Source organism: Oncorhynchus mykiss, chromosome 19 (genome assembly GCF_057628025.1).
Source record: "Oncorhynchus mykiss isolate SJ-2025 chromosome 19, ASM5762802v1, whole genome shotgun sequence".
Lineage (NCBI taxonomy): Eukaryota > Metazoa > Chordata > Actinopteri > Salmoniformes > Salmonidae > Oncorhynchus > Oncorhynchus mykiss.
In genome coordinates this window covers 62718708-62737815 of record NC_143040.1, presented here as the reverse complement: position 1 = coordinate 62737815, position 19108 = coordinate 62718708, and the positions used below count along the sequence as shown (strand labels likewise).

General features: G+C 42.2%; 2 protein-coding genes across 2 annotated transcripts in view; both read left to right on the top strand.

The window, feature by feature from the left end:
- LOC110498118 (putative E3 ubiquitin-protein ligase RNF144A-A) overlaps positions 1–19108 on the top strand; it is a 243109-nt gene that overhangs the window by 146907 nt on the left and 77094 nt on the right. The gene's annotated exons all lie outside the window — the stretch shown is intronic.
- On the top strand, positions 3052–10424 carry LOC110498119 (S-adenosylmethionine-dependent nucleotide dehydratase RSAD2). The gene is made up of 6 exons (XM_021574714.3): positions 3052–4547; positions 4707–4868; positions 5850–6079; positions 6222–6371; positions 8163–8195; positions 8682–10424. The coding sequence occupies exons 1-6, from the start codon at positions 4202–4204 to the stop codon at positions 8844–8846; spliced, it is 1086 nt and encodes a 361-aa protein (XP_021430389.2). The 5' UTR covers positions 3052–4201; the 3' UTR covers positions 8847–10424.

Genomic DNA, 19108 nt, shown 5'->3' with positions numbered 1-19108 from the left:
ATAGCAGAAAACAAATAATTCACTCGACATTCATCCCGGCTTTAGACTATGGTGATATGGTCTATACGAATGCAGTGTTGAAGCCTTTGCAATACGCTTAAATACGGGTGATAGGTTAAGTACACATCACCACATTCTATATCAGAAAGTAGGCTGGCCCTCTCTAATGTCTCGTAGATCAAGGCGCTGCTCTCGTTTTGAGGCGCTGCTCTCGTTTTGTTACTAAAACCCTCTTTTAGATTTTTTTTGCACCTTACTTGTTGAATGATCTCCAGAGCTCTCAAAGGTTGGATGTCTCCGTGCCACTAGGACAGTTCAGACAGCTGATTGGTGACTTTTACTGAGGAATGTGTTTATTTTCATGATGTGTTTTGTAAGTTACTTTTCTTCAATTGCTTGTGTCATATTGTACGTTTTTATTGCGTTGGAATTGTGAATATGATTGTGTGCAGGGCTCCCTTGCAAGAGGCCATGGTCTCAATGGGATTCCCTGATTAAATACATTTTAATAAAATAGTGACATAATATGAGCCAGTGTAAGGACAAATTGCTACAAACGGGGAGCACTTCACATTTTAAATAAATTATCCATTAATGTCATTGAACAACGTGAACAATGCACATGAGTTGAAGTTATGCACATGATCCCTACCATACAGAAACGATAACATATCTTTCAGAAAGAATAACATATCCCAACTCATCAAACTTTATCCAACACCAAAACTCTTTGATGCTGTCCTCACCTGTCTACAATGACAGGTGCTTGTTTGGCCTCCTGGCCTACCTGTCCAGCTGTCAGGTAATTCCAAAGGGTGTAAAAAGCCCTGTGGATGAGGGGAGGGAGAGGGGGGCTCAGCATCGAAGCGGCGCTCCATGGGGACAGAGCCTGGGGAGGGGACTCCAGGGCCTCCTTCAGAGGTTTTACCAGAAGAGGAGTGAGAAGAGAGAAAACTGAAGCATTGTAACTGACTGAAAGACCACTCAGAATTGTATGTCCTGATTACTGTGACAGCATTCAGTATTGTATGTCCTGATTACTGTGACAGCATTCAGTATTGTATGTCCTGATTACTGTGACAGCATTCAGTATTGTATGTCTTGAGTATTGTGAGAGCATTCAGTATTGTATGTCCTGAGTATTGTGACAGCATTCAATATTGTATGTCCCGATTACTGTGAAAGCATTCAGTATTGTATGTCCTGAGTATTGTGACAGCATTCAGTATTGTATGTCCTGATTACTGTGACAGCATTCAGTATTGTATGTCCTGAGTATTGTGACAGCATTCAGTATTGTATGTCCTGATTACTGTGACAGCATTCAGTGTTGTATGTCCTGATTACTGTGACAGCATTCAATATTGTATGTCCCAATTACTGTGACAGCATTCTGTATTGGATGTCCTGATTATTGTGACAGCATTCAGTATTGTATGTCCTGATTACTGTGACAGCATTCAGAATTGTATGTCCTGATTACTGTGACAACATTCTGATTAATAGGACGAGGAGTGTTCCCTGATCAGCATGTGAGCTGACCTGGGAAAACTCCTGGCCCTACTGATAACCTTATAGTAAATAGAATTGCTAGGACAATAGTGAAGTAGAGATGATGTTAATCTGTAGCATCTAATCCCTCCACGACAGTAAAAGGAAAGATCCAGCACTGCCTTGGACTTTGGGAGGATGTCACCACACTGCAGATGAGAAGCAAAGGAGATAGAGATACAGAGATTCAGTTTCAGTAAGCCCAGTTTGAATATCATGTTATTCCTCTGTCCACCACTGGAGTGTGACATTGCTGGGCTTTTGTTCATGTTATTCCTCTGTCACGAAGTATATAGGCCTATACTAAATATATTTATTGTTTACTATATAATGACAACTACTCAAATACATGGCACCATACGCCAACTGATTTGAAACATGAACGTTTCACTGTTCAAACCTGTTGTAGAACTTTGTAGGCATCCTCAAAACTGTGGAACATATCAGAGTTGAAGGATGACACTCCGGCTTTTCAGCAGGTTAGCCTGTCCTCTCCCAGCACAAATAGAAGCATACATATGCTGCTTTCAAGACAACTGGGAACTCTGAAATAACCGAGGTCTAATTATGAAGTTGGTGATCTTTAGGTCAGAATGTTGGAGCTCTAGAAAGATGTCAGAGTTTCCGACTTGGAATTCAAAGTTAAATGACTGTTAAAAAATGTTTTTCCCAGTCGGAGCTCATATTTTTTTTGTTGAGTTCCCAGTTGTCTTGAACGCACTAAAGTCGGAAGTCCGAGATTTCTGTGTTCAAAGTTGTTTTGAACACGGCAATAGACTGGGTCAATATGAAACAGCTTGCCCAATAATCCTTCAGTCACTGAGGACTTAGATGCGTAGGGTACCGGGGGATAACTAGCCCCATGGGGTAACTGCCCTCCCCCCCCCGGTAATACACACGAAGACCATAAGATGTCACCAAATGATTTCCCCAACACTTTCCTTGGCTGCCACTACTCTTGCTCAACAAAATGTCCTCTTTGTCATCACAACTTTTGGAGATATAAAAATAAAATAAAGTTGTTGATATATTCCAATTAAGTTAGATCTATAATTGGGGGCAACCCCCCCTTATGATTATGAATGTGTTTCTACCTGTCATATAGACAATGACTAGCCCAATTAGCACTAGTTTGTGCTAACTTGCTAGCTGACAACTTCACTAGCAGTAAATGCTAGCCAGTTAGCTAGTTAGCATAAGCTGCTAGGAGTGCTAGCTAGCAACCTTACTACCAGATCGATCGTCTGAGATAAAATACGTAAAAAAGATAACATAACTTAATGCGGTTAGAAATGTTTCCACTAGTGACTGATATCTTTACAGCTGATGTTACACTGTTGTGAAACCTTATGCCATAATATTCAGGTAACTGTCACCACTGGGGGAGTTATCCCATGGGGGGTGGCAGTTTCCCCAGTTCTTAAAAAAAAAACAAAAAAAACGTCCCTTTTCAAAAAACAGCATTTCATGAAAGAACTAAAAAAGTGTAAACTGTAGCCATTTTTTGCCTTTATAGTTTAAGCCAAAGCAATACCTTCATCCACGTACAATTTCTTCCAAACCTTGCTTTTTTTGTGTCAGAAATTAAGATCTTTTACATCAGGCTGAAATGCTGACATTTCAAAACCTTACATTTGGTAACCCTTATGATAGTTTATTTTTGCTCTCCTTTGCTCTTTGAATTGTGTTATCGCTGTGGACATGGAGTGAGTAGCATCTTTCATCAGAATCGAGGACATTTCTGAACATGTGTGGCACCTCGTTGCAATGCTCGGCTTGTAGTGCGAAATAGATTGGGTCCGATTTCGTATCGAATTAAACTGCTAACGCATAAAAATACCAACCACTAACCAAACCCGGACATTATGCGTCTTCCAATATTTAATCAAAGGCCGAGCAAAGTGCATTTCAGGTGAATCACAACTCACGCGCACGGCTAATGATTTTGGAAACTGAGGGGGAAATGAAACTTGAAGTGCTGGACAAGCAATCCGAAACTTTAGCCAATTTGAAACTTGATGCAATGTCGTACGGAGATGATGTTAAGTTCTCATAATTTCGGAAACCGGGACCTACGAATTATGCCGCGTCCTTAACCTAGTCTGAACTAGGAAACTCGTAAATGTCCGATTTGCTATCTAGTTGTAGTAATACACATGCTACGTTCAACGAATTAGCAAGTCGAACATTTCAGAGTTGACTAGTTCCGACTAGCATTTGAACCCGGCATTAAAATTAATGATTTGTATTGAGCTTCCTATTGTTTGATTCGGATACTTCCCAAATGTATAACTTGGGATCCGAGTCTTCCGTCTATGTTACAAGGTTGGACATTACCGGGTTTCCGACAGGACATGAACGCGGCATAAGTGCGCCTGTAGCTGTCAAGTTCTGTTCGATGCCGTCACATACATTAAGCAAACACAGAGGATCACCTCATTTGCATGGTACTTTAGGACATGACAGCCTTTTTCCCATGTAGGCATGTAGGACTGCATATGAATAAGGTTAGGATTTTATATTCAACATTGTAACTTTCGTTTTCCTTATTTGCAAATAGAAACTGTTTTGACCAAACGTCATGAGACGCGTCACTTAGGCCATTGCGGTAAAAAGGGATTCAAGCTAATCCTACATCAGAAGTTTCAACATGACAGATAGCTGGAGACTAGCAATGTCGTTCTCTACTCAAGTCGTGTTTGTGAAGATGTCCCTGCAGCTTTGCATAAGTAACATCCAGCACATCTTTGCAACTGTCCTGGCATGGATAGGTGTGCGCGGTCCGCAGGTGCGGTTGACATCTACAGGAAAAGTCAATCTAGTCAAGGTGTTGGAAAATAATATATCTCAAACAGCGACAACTCCAAGCAGTGTCAATTATCATTTTACTCGACAGTGCAATTATAAATGCGGTTTTTGTTTCCACACGGCAAAAACGTCTTTTGTCCTGCCCATTGAAGAAGCAAAGAGAGGTTTACAGCTTCTGAAGCAATCAGGTAAATTAGCCAAAATTAGCCAATGTATTTATGATATCGCAAAATCCCTATATAAATTCACATGACATGTTATTACATTATTATTACATCCTATTTCTAACTAATAATTTCTTATTCAGTGTTTAGAATTCTGAATTTCATTTTTTTTTTTTTTTGCAGGACTGGAAAAGATGAACTTCTCTGGTGGAGAGCCTTTCTTACAGGACAGAGGGGATTTCTTGGGTAAATTAGTCCAGTACTGCAAACAAGACCTCCATCTCCCAAGTGTCAGTATTGTCAGCAATGGCAGCCTGATCAGAGAGAGGTGGTTCCAGAAATATGGTAAGAGGGTTTTCATATGAAATAAATAGTACCAACATTACGCTACTTACTGGTCGTCATTATATCGAACAGCCACCATAATAAACGCGGTGCGGCAGGGTCTAGTGGTTAGAGCGGTGGACTAGTAACCGGAAGGGTGCAAGTTCAAACCCTCTGTCGTTCTGCCCCTGAACAGGCAGTTATAACCAACTGTTCCTAGGCCGTAATTGAAAATAAGAATTTGTTCTTAACTGATTTACCTAGGTAAATAAAAAAAACTGAGTTTTTAAACTAATCGCAAGACTTCCCGGAACCCCGACCAAACAGGTTTATAAGTCAATTAGATAAATGAACAATTCTAAAGGCACAACCTAGATTCGAGACAATGTGTACTTAAGTAGTTGAACATGTTATTTACCTCGTGAAAGTGTCAAACGGACACGTTTTAATTTTCTTCAAAAACAACATGCGCAGTTTGGCGTGTGACAACGCACATGCGCAATTTGGCGCCTGACAATCGTGTCACGATTGAGGCACGATGACGTGTTTCTATTAAGAGCCTTGCCTTTGACGTCACCTACAAGTGTGATCGGGGATTTCTATTGGAGAAGCAGTTTTAGCCAACTTTACTGTCTGCTTGAATCTTCATTATTCTCATGCAAAGTCTGGTAAATAAGTTCATTTTATTTACACTAGATGTCAGCACCGGGTTAGTTTTGATATGAGGTCACAACTCAGAGAAACATTTCAATATTTAAAATGTTTCCCAGTTGAGTTATAAAATGTTTGGACACATTTTCAAATGCATGATTTGATCATCACAGTGTTATTAAAAACTACTTGTTGATTTTTATCTCAATAAATCTTAACTATCACATGTTCTAGGCTATGTCATAAATTGTATGTCTAGATGTTAATACATTTTGAATACATGGGTGTTTCAAAATACAATTCTTTGAGATTATGTCAGTTTTAATATCAGAACTCTTCTTGTCCTCACAGGCCAATACCTGGACATTCTGGCCATTTCCTGTGACAGCTTTGATGAGGACACGAACCAGACTATAGGCAGAGCCCAGGGCAGAAAGAGCCACCTTGACAACCTCATCAAAGTCCGGGAGTGGTGCCGGGACTACAAAGTGGCGTTCAAAATCAACTCTGTGATCAACACATTTAATGTGAATGAAGACATGAGAGAAAACATTTCTGAACTCAACCCTGTACGCTGGAAGGTAAGGGTGTTCCAATGCATTTACATTACTCACCAGTAATACTGTATCTGTGTTGTGAATAGTGGTTTCTTCTCCTACCATAGATGTAAGAAATTAGTTGTATGGCCTTGACTTTGTGTGTGTGTGTGTCTACTGTGTCTAGGTGTTCCAGTGTCTACTGATCGATGGGGAGAATGCTGGGGAGAACAGTCTGAGGGAGGCAGAGAGGTTTGTCATCAGCGATCAGCAGTTTCAGGACTTCCTGGATAGACACAGCACCATCAGCTGCCTGGTACCTGAATCCAATCAGAAGGTATGGGACTGAACTGTTATTGATATTATGATGATTGAACAACTACTATTCCTTGTAGTTTCAGAATGCTATTAATGTGTAGAGTAGGCCTAGTGTAATCTACTAACTCAATTAATCACGTACAGAGCATTCGGAAAGTATTCAGACCCCTTCCCTTTTTCCACATTTTGTTAGGTTACGGCCTCATTCTAAAATGGATTCAATAATTTTTCCCCCTCACCTACACACAATTACCCATAATGACAAAACGAAAACAGGTTTTTAGAAAATAAATACCTTATTTACATAAGTATTCCGACCCTTTGCTATGAGACTCGAAATTGAGTTCAGGTGCATCCTGTTTCCATTGATCATCCTTGAGGTGTTTCTTCAACTTGATTGGAGTCCATCTGTGGTCAATTTAATTGATTGAACATGATTTGGAAAGTCACACACCTGTCTATATAATGTCCCACGGTTGACAGTGCATGTCAGAGCAAAAACCAAACCATGAGGTCAAAGGAACTGTCCTAGAGCTCAGAGACTGGATTGTGTCGAGGCACAGATCTGGGGAAGGGTACCAAAAAATGTCTGCAGCATTGAAGGTCCCTAAGAATACAGTGCCTCCATCATTCTTGAATGGAAGAAGTTTGGAACCAACAAGACTCTTCTTAGAGCTGGCCGCCCAGCCAAACTGAGCAAACGGGGTAGAAGGGCCTTGGTCAGAGAGGTGACCAAGAACCCAATGGTCACTCTGACAGAGCTCCAGAGTTCCTCTGTAGAGATGGGAGAACCTTCCAGAAGGACAACCATCTCTGCAGCACTCAATCAATAAGGCCTTTATGGTAGAGTGGCCGGACGGAAACCACGCCTCAGTAAAAGGCACATGACAGCCTACTTGGAGTTTGCCAAAAGGCACCTAAAGACTCTCAGACCATGAGAAACAAGATTCTCTGGTCTGATTAAACCAAGATTCAACTCTTTGGCCGGAATGCCAAGTGTCACGTCTGGAGGAAACCTGGCACCATCCCTACGGTGAAGCATGGTGGTGGCAGCATCATGCTGTGGGGATATTTTTAGCGTCAAGGACTGGGAGACTAGTCAGGATTGAGGGAAAGATGAACGGAGTAAAGTACAGAGGGATCCTTGATGAAAACCTGCTCCAGAGGGCTCAGGACCTCAGACTAGGGCAAAGGTTCACCTTCCAACAGGACATCGACCCAAAGCACACAGCCAAGACAATGCAGGAGTGGCTTCGGGACAAGTCTCTAAATGTCCTTGAGTGGCCCAGCCAGAGCCATGACTTAAACCCAATCAAACATCTCTGGAGAGACCTGAAAACAGCTGTGACCCTCCCCATCCAATCTGACAGAGCTTGAGAGGATCTACTGAGAAGAATGGGAGAAACTCCCCAAATATAGGTGTGCCAAGCTTGTAGCGTAAGACACAAGTAATCACTGCCAAAGCTGCTTCAACAAAGTCCTGAGTAAAGGGTCTGAAAACTTATATAAATGTGATGTTTCATTTCATTTTATAAATTTGCTAAATAATCTAAAAACCTGTTTTCGCATCATCATTACGGCATATTGTGTGTAGATTGATGAGGATTGATTTAATCCATTTTAGAATAAGGCTGTAACGTAACAAAATGTGGAAAAAGTCAAGGGGTCTGAATACTTTCCGAATGCACTGTATATCATACCTATCAGACGCAATATTGTCCACAAAAAAAACGACAGTCTGTGACAATATTGTACATAATACAGAATAGTTGTGACATTAACATGTTTCCTTGTTGTCTTATCTTGTCAGATGAGAGATTCCTACCTCATCCTGGATGAATATGTAAGTCCTTTTCATCAATCTGTTATTTTACGTGATACACACACTACCTTCCAAGTCTTAGCAAGCCCTTTAAAGTAGACAGTCCTTATCCATCCGTCCTCATCCATCAGTCCTCATCCATCAGAACTATTGAACAGCCATCTAAATGCTCTCATCGATTGAGATGTAAAGACATGCACCTTCCCATATTAAGTCCCAGAGTAGTCTATGACTTCAATCTTTAATCAGGGGATTTACAGGCTTTGAGATGGGTGAAAGGAGATGTGGATTTGCAGATATTTATGTTAGTATTAGACATGAGGTTTCATAGTAGTGAATTACTTTGATAATGAACGACCGTGTTAAGATTCTCTTTTCTGAGCCGTTGGTAACACGTAATAATAACTTTCCTTAATAAGCCTTTATAAATGCTTATACATTCTTTATAAATGATTATACATTTTCTAAATGCTTATGAATTATATGTTTTGATGTGCTTTTTTTTAGATGCGTTTCCTGGATTGCAGAGAGGGGAGGAAGGATCCATCCAAGTCCATCCTTGATGTTGGCGTGGAGGAGGCCATTCAGTTCAGTGGCTTTGATGAGAAGATGTTCCTAAAGAGAGGAGGGAAATATGTGTGGAGCAAAGCTGACATGCGGCTGGAGTGGTGATCCACACATTGTAATCAATTCCACTTTTTGTTTGTACTTGTGTGTGTTTTTATTTGTATAGACAGTTGTATTTAATGGATAACATAAATAGGAAAACAAATAAAATAATAACTGTAGGCTACACCAACATTAGTTTCCATTCATACAAAGTGTCAGGTAAATTTCCACAGTAGATTTGCTGTGGTAAGCCAGGAAATACTTGTATTCAATTGTATGGAATGCTTGTCAAATAGATAAATTGTCCTTAGTTCAAAAAGGGACTACATTGTTCTGATGATAATACCAACCAGAGGGTGAACATATCTTTGTTTGCAAGCAGGACTAAGGTAGCACCAACATCGTTTAGGGAGTGGTAATGAGGTGACCAATAATGGTTGCAGTTGAGATCAGCTGTGTGGGCAAATTTAGAACATATTGATAGCTGGTGATAATCTAGTGATGTCGATGGTTGCAATAGACCCCTTGTTATTTGATTATATTCCAATACATTCTTTAGGCTATCCATTAGCCTATCCATTCTCACATAATGATAACAGTTTCCCTGGCTGAGCTAATGAGATCATTTGGGCCATCAGTTGATTGACAGCTAATTGAACAGCTCGTTGAACAGCTGATTTCACCATCCCCACTCCTGCAACTCGCTGCGATAATGATTTGGTCATTATCATTCAAGAATCTGGCACTTTGCTGCGACCAATGCGTTAAAGTTCAAATCTTCCTCCCACTGCTAAATGGCATATTATTAGGCCTATATCGTCATCATACTGAATCATACAGTACATATGATCATTATATTACACAGGCCTATTATTATTATTTATTAAATTGACAGTCTCACTCCTTTTGTATTTTTTTTTTTTGCTTTCATTGAAGAGATGGAGCAGTGTTGGGAAGATAGGGGGAGGCGGAGACAAAGGGCAGTGGGCCAGATTCCAACCCATGCCGACTCTGGCATGTGTCTGGACAACACAATCTCACACGCAAATATGTCCAAAAAGTATTTAATCAGATTTCGTGCTTTTCTCTGTGGCTTAATTCTTGTGAAAATACACATTTTTGTGTGACTTAATTCATAGGAAAATACATTTTTGGCAGGCAAACTTCGGGAACAATCTTTTGAAAGCATTCTGTTTTTCAACATTGTGTTAGGTGTAATTACATGGATGTATCTAGTGAACAATGGATGAGCAACAATGGGAGTGATGGATAGAAGTAGTCACGACAGGTGTAATCAAGCCTTACATCAAAGTTGCCTGAAGCTGAATGGAAAGTGCTATGCTCTGACCAGTTATTCAGAAGAGTATCCTCTGTGACTGTCTAATTCACATATGTTAGCTTACCAATTTGGACCCAAAACAAACACATTCTACACATTTACAAATTACCTGTTTAAAGTATTATTACAACCATGGTGTTATTTTGTTACTGAAGCTATCAGCAGAGCCTTGTCTGGCAGCGAAACAGTTCATTCAGCCTCATTTATTACCTTTAACCCTTGTGTGGTGTTTGTATCTGGGGGACCTATTTTCAATGTTTACTAAAAGAAAAGTGATACAATGAATTATTTTTTCAACCTGAGACTCATTGGCTCATTTTCTGTGAAGAACATGTAAAATAACACATTTTCATTGAGTGCACACTGTGCACCGTCCTACACATTTATATTACATACTGTATGTGGTGTTCTGGTCTTACTGAACCCGAGGATAATGAAAGTGTGGAAAAGTGTGTGTGTGTGTGTGTGTGTGTGTGTGTGTGTGTGTGTGTCTAGGTGAAAACAAGTAAAATTGAAACAAAAAAGGTTTGCTGTGTGCCTTCACTCTTGTCTTCCTCCTCCTTGGGCCTGTTGTTTCAACATAGCACCTGCCTGTCTCCTGCTTTTCTCACACTCTTTACCCTTTGTGGTGTGTGAAACTACACAATGTCTTACGGGAACCTGCACAATGTTATTACAATACATTATTTCGATACATTGTAAAAAATGCAGTATTTTCCCACACTACCCAAGCCAAATGCAAATTGGGGGAGGGACACAACAAATAAATAGCTTTGCATGTGTGGCTCCTTACCACAATCAATCAGTACGGCAAAAATAATCTCTGCTCAGAGGGCCTTAAACATTTTTTTTGCAGAGAGAAGCTAGTGTGGTTTGAGCGTCTTCTATGTCAATTCGGAGTCTGACAGTGAAATGGAAGAGGAGGTTGAGATTGACCCTCAGCCAGCCCCAGGACCATCCCATCAGCAGCCAGCTCCAGGAAACTGCCAGAGAACTTTTCCGTGCAACAATGTCTCTGGAAAACTTCCACATTATTTCCAGGATTATCCGCTTCGATAACCGAGACACCAGACCAGCTCGGCGGCACAGAGGCAAGCTAGCTGCAATCAGGTCAGTGCAGAGAGACAAGCTAGCTGCAATCAGGTCAGTGTGGGACAAGTGGGTGGACCGCCTTCCCCTGTTTTACAACCCTGGGCCCAACGCTACTGTTGATGAGCAGCTTATGACATTTAGGGGCCTCTGCCCCTTCAGGCAGTACATACCGCAAAACATGGAATGAAGATCTGGGCTGCCTGTGATGATGCTTCATCATATGCGTGGAACTTGAAGTGTATACGGGGAAGCCAGAGGGAGAAGTCCGTGAGAAGAACCAAGGGATGCGGGTTGTCCTGGACTTGACACAAGAACTCCGTGGCCACAACATCACATGCGACAACTTTTTTACTTCGCACAAGCTCGGACAGGAGCTCCTCAAGAGGAAGCTGACGATGGTAGGAACAGTACGAAAAAACAAGCCAGAGTTCCCACCTCAGCTGTTGAATTCCATATTCTTCTAAGTTTGTGTTCACGGCCGACACGTCCCTAGTGTCCTACGTGCCAAAGAAAGGCAAAAATGTGGTACTCATGAGTACGCTGCATAGAGATAGGATAATCTGTGGCCAGGAACATCAAAAAACAGAAATCTAAATGGTTTACAATGCCACAAAAGGAGGGGTGGACAATTTAGACAAGCTGGTGACTTGCTACAGCTGCAAAAGAAGAATCCTACGCTGGCCACTTGGGATATTCTTCACCATCTTGGACATCTCGGTGAACAACGCGTTTGTCATCTGGATGGCATTGAACCCAGATTGGAAAAGAGGTAAGCTCCAGAGGAGACTGCTTTTTCTCGAGGAGCTGGGCAAAGCGTTGGTAAGACCTCAAATCCAGTGGAGGCAACATATCCCTAGGACCCCAGCTTCTGCAGCCATGGTGAGGAGGATTCAGGAGGAGAATGCTGGTGGCCCATCCGCCTGACCCACAGAAACAACAACTCCAATACCGGAAGCAAGTGTGTGTGATTTTGTTGCTTGTGTGTGTGTCTGACTCTCCTACCTTGGCCCGCTGTAACTAAATATGTGAGTGACTGAGTTGTTAGTAAAATTCCTGATTGCAGCCAGTAGCAACAAGAAGAAGCGCTGCAATGTGTGTGGACCCAAGAAGGAGGTAGCAGAGGTAAATATTAGCCATGTACACTGTCTATATTGCTTGTAATTGAAGTCAACAACTAGGTATTAAGTATTTTTACGAAAATTGTTATGGCTGTATTGTTTTAAAAACCCAATCATGTGGTAGGTCCATCAGACCTGCGAACATTGGGTGAAGAACAAAAACATGAACACCATACAAGGGTTAAAAATACATAGCTGATATGGCTGACTTGCTTAAACAAATGTGGTTTCTACTGACAATTGAGATGTACAAACCATGGCATAAGGGGACGACAAGCAGATAAGACGCAATCTGTAATTTCGATTAAGACATTAATGAGCGAGTTAGGACGGACGTAGTCAATATAACTATTTGTTCAGCACTTTTGAAATGAACAGCGACAGAATTCAGAACATGGGCCATTCTCAAAGTATTCTCCCTCGACACCAAGTCAGAACCATAGGATAAATAAATGGGGCACAAAAGCAGACAATGAAAGCTCTTACAATATTTGATGATAACGTTTTCTCTAAAACAGGCTATAGGCTACATGTGCACCACCAAGTCAGAACAGTAGGCTAAGTTATGAAGGGGAAAGGGACCAAATTATTAGGGTGAGGTACATGGGCTACTAACAACTTACTACACAACATACACTTAGTATTACTTTCTTAGCTACAGAATGCATATCTCCCTGGCATATTACATCCTTTCTGCAGCAGCATACAAGACATTTTTGGACTCACCTTGTTGTGAGGTGCTCACTGGTAATCTCTGGATTTATAGTGCTTTCAAGACAACTGGGAACTCAGAAAAAAATAAGGTTGAATCATGACAGTGATTTCCCAACATGGAATTCCGAGTTGGATGACTGTTCAAAACGTTATTTTCCCAGTCGGAGCAAATTCTTTCCCGAGATCCCAGTTTTTCTGAACTCGCTGGAGTCTGAGATTTCCCAGTTCAGAGTTTACAGTTGTTTTGAAAGCCGCAGAAATCATGCTGGATTGACAGCATGGCCAATGTATTCAACCTTTTCTGGCCCATGGTGTTGCATGTGATTGTTTACACTTTTAAGCTTGGAAAAGAGACTCTTAAACTCAGACCACACACCCTCTCCACTGAATAGCAGGCTAATGAGTGCTTTGCAATGCTTGCAGTTAAACACTGATTACCTCAAAACCCCCATTGTTGAATTTGAGATTTCAAACTTGTTGTGTAAAGTTTATGTCCAATGGCCGATGAGCACTGATACGTCTTATCTATCATTTCTCTTCATATGACAATGATTGAAAAGGATTTGCCAGTAGATTGTCGACTTGATTCATGATGATGACTGCTTCTCTAGCTTGCTAGCTATGATTTTGAAAGTATGATCATTCCAATCAAAGCTACTGTAGATATAACGTGATTTGACGTCTTTTTATCTGTGGCCAATGACAGGAAACCACTCACCCAGAGGCGGCTCTCCTAGTGGCCGGAGACTTTAATGCGGGAAACTTAAATCAGTTCTACCAAATCTCTATCAACATGTGCAACCAGAGGGAAAAAAAATTCTAGATCACCTGTACTCCACACACAGAGACCGTACAAAGCTCTCCTTCGCCCTCCATTTAGTAAATCTGACCACAACTCTAGCCTCCTGATTCCTGCTTACAAGCAAAAATTAAAGCAGGAAGCACCAGTGACTCGGTCTATAAAAAAATGGTCAGATGAAGCAGATGCTAAACTACAGGACTGCTTTGCTATCAGACTGGAACATGTTCCGGGATTCTTCCAATGACATTGAGGAATACACCACATCAGTCACTGGCTTTATCAATAAGTGCATTGAGGACGTCGTCCCCACAGTGACTGTACCTACATACCCCAACCAGAAGCCATGGATTACAGGCAACATTCACACTGAGCTAAAGGGTAGAGCTTCCGCTTTCAAGGTGCGGGACTCTAACCTGGAAGCTTACAAGAAATCCCGCTATGCCCTGAGACGAACCATCAATTGGGCAAAGCGTCAATACAGGGCTAAGATAGAATCATACTACACCAGCTCCGACGATCGTCGGATGTGGCAGGGCTTGCAAACTATTACAGACTACAAAGGGAAGCACAGCCGCGAGCTGTCCAATGACACGAGCCTACCAGACGAACTAAATCACTTCTATACTCGCTTCGAGGCAAGCAACACTGAGGCATGCATGAGAGCATCAGCTGTTCCGGACGACTGTGTGATCACACTCTCCGTAGCCGACATGAGTAAGACCTTTAAACAGGTCAACATGCACAAGGCTGCGGGGCCAGACGGATTACCAGAACGTGTGCCAAGAACACAAAGACAACCTGCCTAAATGACTACAGCCCCGTAGCACTCACGTCCGTAGCCATGAAGTGCTTTGAAAGGCTGGTAATGGCTCACATCAACACCATTATCCCAGAAACCCTAGACCCGCTCCAATTTGGATACCGCCCAAACAGATCCACAGATGATGCCATCTCTATTGCACTCCACACTGCCCTTTCCCACCTGGACAAAAGGAACACCTATGGGAGAATGCTATTCATTGACTACAGTTCAGCGTTCAACACCATAGTACCCTCAAAGCTCATCACCAAGCTAAGGATCCTGGGACTAAACACCTCCCTCTGCAACTGGATCCTGAACTTCCTGACAGGCCGGCCCCAGGTGGTGAGGATAGGTAGCAACACATCTGTCACGCTGATCCTCAACACTGGAGCTCCCCAGGGGTGCAAGTCAGCACCTCAGGAGTAAATGTCAGTTGGCTTTTCATAGCCGATCATTGAGAGTATCTCTACCGCTCCTGCTGTCTCTAGGGAGTTGAAAACAGCAGGTCTGGGACATGTAGCACGTCCGGTGAACAGGTCAGGGTTCCATAGCCGCAGGCAGAACAGTTTAAACTGGATCAGCAGCACGGCCAGGTGGACTGGGGACAGCAAGGAGTCATCATGCCAGGTAGTCCTGAGGCATGGTCCTAGGGCTCAGGTCCTCTGAGAAAGAGAAAGAAAGAGAGAATTAGAAAGAGCATACTTAAATTCACACAGGACACCGGATAAGGCAGAAGTACTCCAGATATAACAAACTAACCCTAGCCCCTCGACACATAAACTACTGCAGCATAAATACTGGAGGTTGAGACAGGAGGGGTCAGGAGACACTGTGGCCCCATCCGATGATACCCCCGGACAGGGCCAAACAGGAAGAATATAACCCCACCCACTTTGCCAAAACACAGCCCCCACACCACTAGAGGGATATCTTCAACCCCTGTCTGGGGTCGCCACCTCAGACAGGAAGATCACGTCAGTGACTCAACCCACTCAAGTAACGCACCCCTCCTAGGGACGGCATGAAAGAGCACCAGTAAGCCAGTGACTCAGCCCCTGTAATAGGGTTACAGGCAGCGAATCCCAGTGGAGAGAGGGGAACCGGCCAGGCAGAGACAGCAAGGGCGGTTCGTTGCTCCAGAGCCTTTCCGTTCACCTTCATACTCCTGGGCCAGACTACACTCAATCATATGACCCACTTGTAACGGGTGTAGTCTTCTGAAGAGGAGGAATCAGACCAAAGCGCAGCGTGGTAAGTGTTCATGACTTTTTATTAAAAAGAACACTGAAACAAAACTGACAAAGTGAATCAACGAAACCGAAACAGTCCTGTCAGGTACTAAACAGAAAACAACTACCCACAACACAATGGAGGGAAAAAGCTACCTAAGTATGGTTCCCAATCAGAGACAACGATAGTCAGCTGTCTCTGATTGAGAACCATACCCTACCAAAACAAAGATATACAAAACATAGAAAAAATAACATAGAATGCCCACCCAAATCACACCCTGACCAAACCAAAATAGAGACATAAAAAGCTCTCTACGGTCAGGGCGTGACACCACTGAAGAGATGAGTCTTCAGTAAAGACTTAAAGGTTGAGAACGAGTCTGCATCTCTCACATGGGTAGGCAGACCATTCCATAAAAATGGAGCTCTATAGGAGAAAGCCCTGCCTCCAGCTGTTTGCTTAGAAATTCTAGGGACAATTAGGACAATTAGCCTGCGTCTTGTGTACGTGTGGGTATGTACGGCAGGACCAATCGGAAAGATAGGTAGGAGCAAGCCCATGTAATGCTTTGTAGGTTAGCAGTAAAACCTTGAAATCAGCCCTTGCCTTAACAGTAAGCCAGTGTAGGGAGGCTAGCACTGGAGTAATATGATCACATTTTGTGGTTCTAGTTAGGATTCTAGCAGCTGTAATTAGCACTAACTGAAGTTTATTTAGTGCTTTATCCGGGTAACCGGAAAGTAGAGCATTGCAGTAGTCTAACCTAGAAGTAACAAAAGCATGGATTAATTTTTATGCATAATTTTTGGACAGAAATTTTCTGATTTTTGCAATGTTACAAAGATGGAAAAAAGCTGTCCTTGAAACAGTCCTGATATACTCGTCAAAAGAGAGATCAGGGTCCAGAGTAACGCCGAGGTCCTTCACAGTTTTATTTGAGACGACTGTACAACCATCAAGATTAATTGTCAAATTCAACAGAAGATCTCTTTGTTTCTTGGGACATAGAACAAGCTTCCCTGTTTTCTCAGAGTTTAAAGAGGAAAGTTTGCAGCCATCCACTTAGCGAGGGCAATTTTGGGGCTTCATCATGTTTCATTGAAATGTACAGCTGTGTGTCATCCGCATAGCAGTGAAAGTTAACATTATGTTTTCGAATGACATCCCCAAGAGGTAAAATATATAGTGAAAAATAGTGGTCCTAAAACGGAACCTTGAGGAACACTGAAATTTACAGTTGCTTTGTCAGAGGACAAACCGTTCACAGAGACGAACTGATATCTTTCCGACAGATAAGATCTAAACCAGGCCAGAACTTATCCGTGTAGACCAATTTGGGTTTCCAATCTCTCCAAAAGAATGTAGTGATCGAGGGTATCAAAAGCAGCACTAAGGTCTAGGAGCACGAGAACAGATGCAGAGCCTCAGTCTGATGCCATTAAAAGGTCATTTACCATCTTCACAAGTGCAGCCTCAGTGCTATGATGGAGTCTAAAACCAGACAGATGCATTTCGTATACATTGTTTGTCTTCAGGACGGCAGTGAGTTGCTGCGCAACAGCTTTTTGAATATTTTAATATTCAATAAAATTTGAATATTATCTGCTATGACTACAAGGTCCGATAGGAATTCAGGGAACTCAGTGAGGAACGCTGTATATGGCCCAGGAGGCCTGTAAACAGTAGCTATAAAAAGTGATTGAGTAGGCTGCATAGATTACATGGCTAGAAGCTCAAAAATTACATTTATTTTTAACGTTACAGAATTCGTTCACTTGGCTATAATATGAGACGGCGCTCAGAAATTAGCATTATGTCTCCTCTATCTTGGAGTCCACAGAAACCCAAAATAACCACAGAAATATTCCCTTACCTTTGATGTTCTTCGATCAGAAGATGTGGAAGGAGTTATACTTACCAAAAAATGCATTTGGTTTTCAAGTCTGTGTCTTTAGGTTATCAAACGCGACAAATTCCGGTTGAAACGCAGCCAAAATTCTAGTGGACGCGCATCAAAACTTCAAAATTACATATTATATGTCGACTAAACTGGTCAAACTAAGTGCAGAATCAAGCTTTAGCATATTCTAAACGTGCAAAACAATCCTTGGCTCGAACAGACAACCCGACATTGTTTGGTCAGTCCTGGAAGAAAGAGAGAGCCGGACCCGACGCGCGCATGAAAGTACATGTATTTTCGCGCGACCCGAAGGTTTCAGCCCGCCAAAAGTCTAATTTGAACGGTTTTAGAAACTTTAGAGTGTTTTCTATTCAATAATAATTATTATATGCATATATTAGAACTTTTTGACAGATTTTTTTTCTGTTTACTATGGGCACGCAATTCCTCCAAAGGGGGCAGTAGTCAGCCCTATCTTTAACAGGTTTTAAGCCATGTTTCAGTCAGGCCAATCACATCAAGATAATGATCCGTGATTAGTTCATTGACTATAACTGCCTTTGTAGTGAGGGATCTAACATTAAGTAGCCCTATTTTGAGATGTGAGGTATCACGATCTCTTTCAATAATGGCAGAAATGGAGGAGGTCTTTATCCTAGTGAGATTGCTAAGGCGAACACTGCCATGTTAAGTTTTGCCCAACCTAGGTCGAGGCACAGGCAAGGTCTCAATGGGGATAGCTGAGCTGACTACACTGACTGTGCTAGTGGCAGACTCCACTAAGCTGGCAGGCTGACTAACAGCCTGCTGTCTGGCCTGCACCCTATTTCAGTGTGGAGCTAGAGCCCTGTCTATGTTGGTAGATAAGATGAGAGCACCCCTCCAGCTAGGATGGAGTCTGTCACTCCTCAGCAGGCCAGGCTTGGTCCCTGAAAGAGGGACAATTATCTACAAATTCTATATTTTGTGAGGGGCAGAAAACAGTTTTCAACCAGCGATTGAGTTGTGAGACTCTGCTGTAGAGGTCATCACTCCCCTTAACTGGGAGGGGACCAGAGACAATTACTCGATGCTGACACATCTTTCTAGCTGAATTACACGCTGAAGCTATGTTGCGCTTGGTGACCTCTGGCTGTTTCATCCTAACATCGTTGGTGCCGACGTGGATAACAATATCTCTATACTCTCTAAACTCTCCAGTTTTAGCTTTAGCCAGCACCATCTTCAGATTAGATTTAACGTGGGTAGCCCTGTCCCCTGGAAACAGTGTATGATTGCTGGATGATTCGTTTTAAATCTAATACTGCGGGTAATGGAGTCGCCAG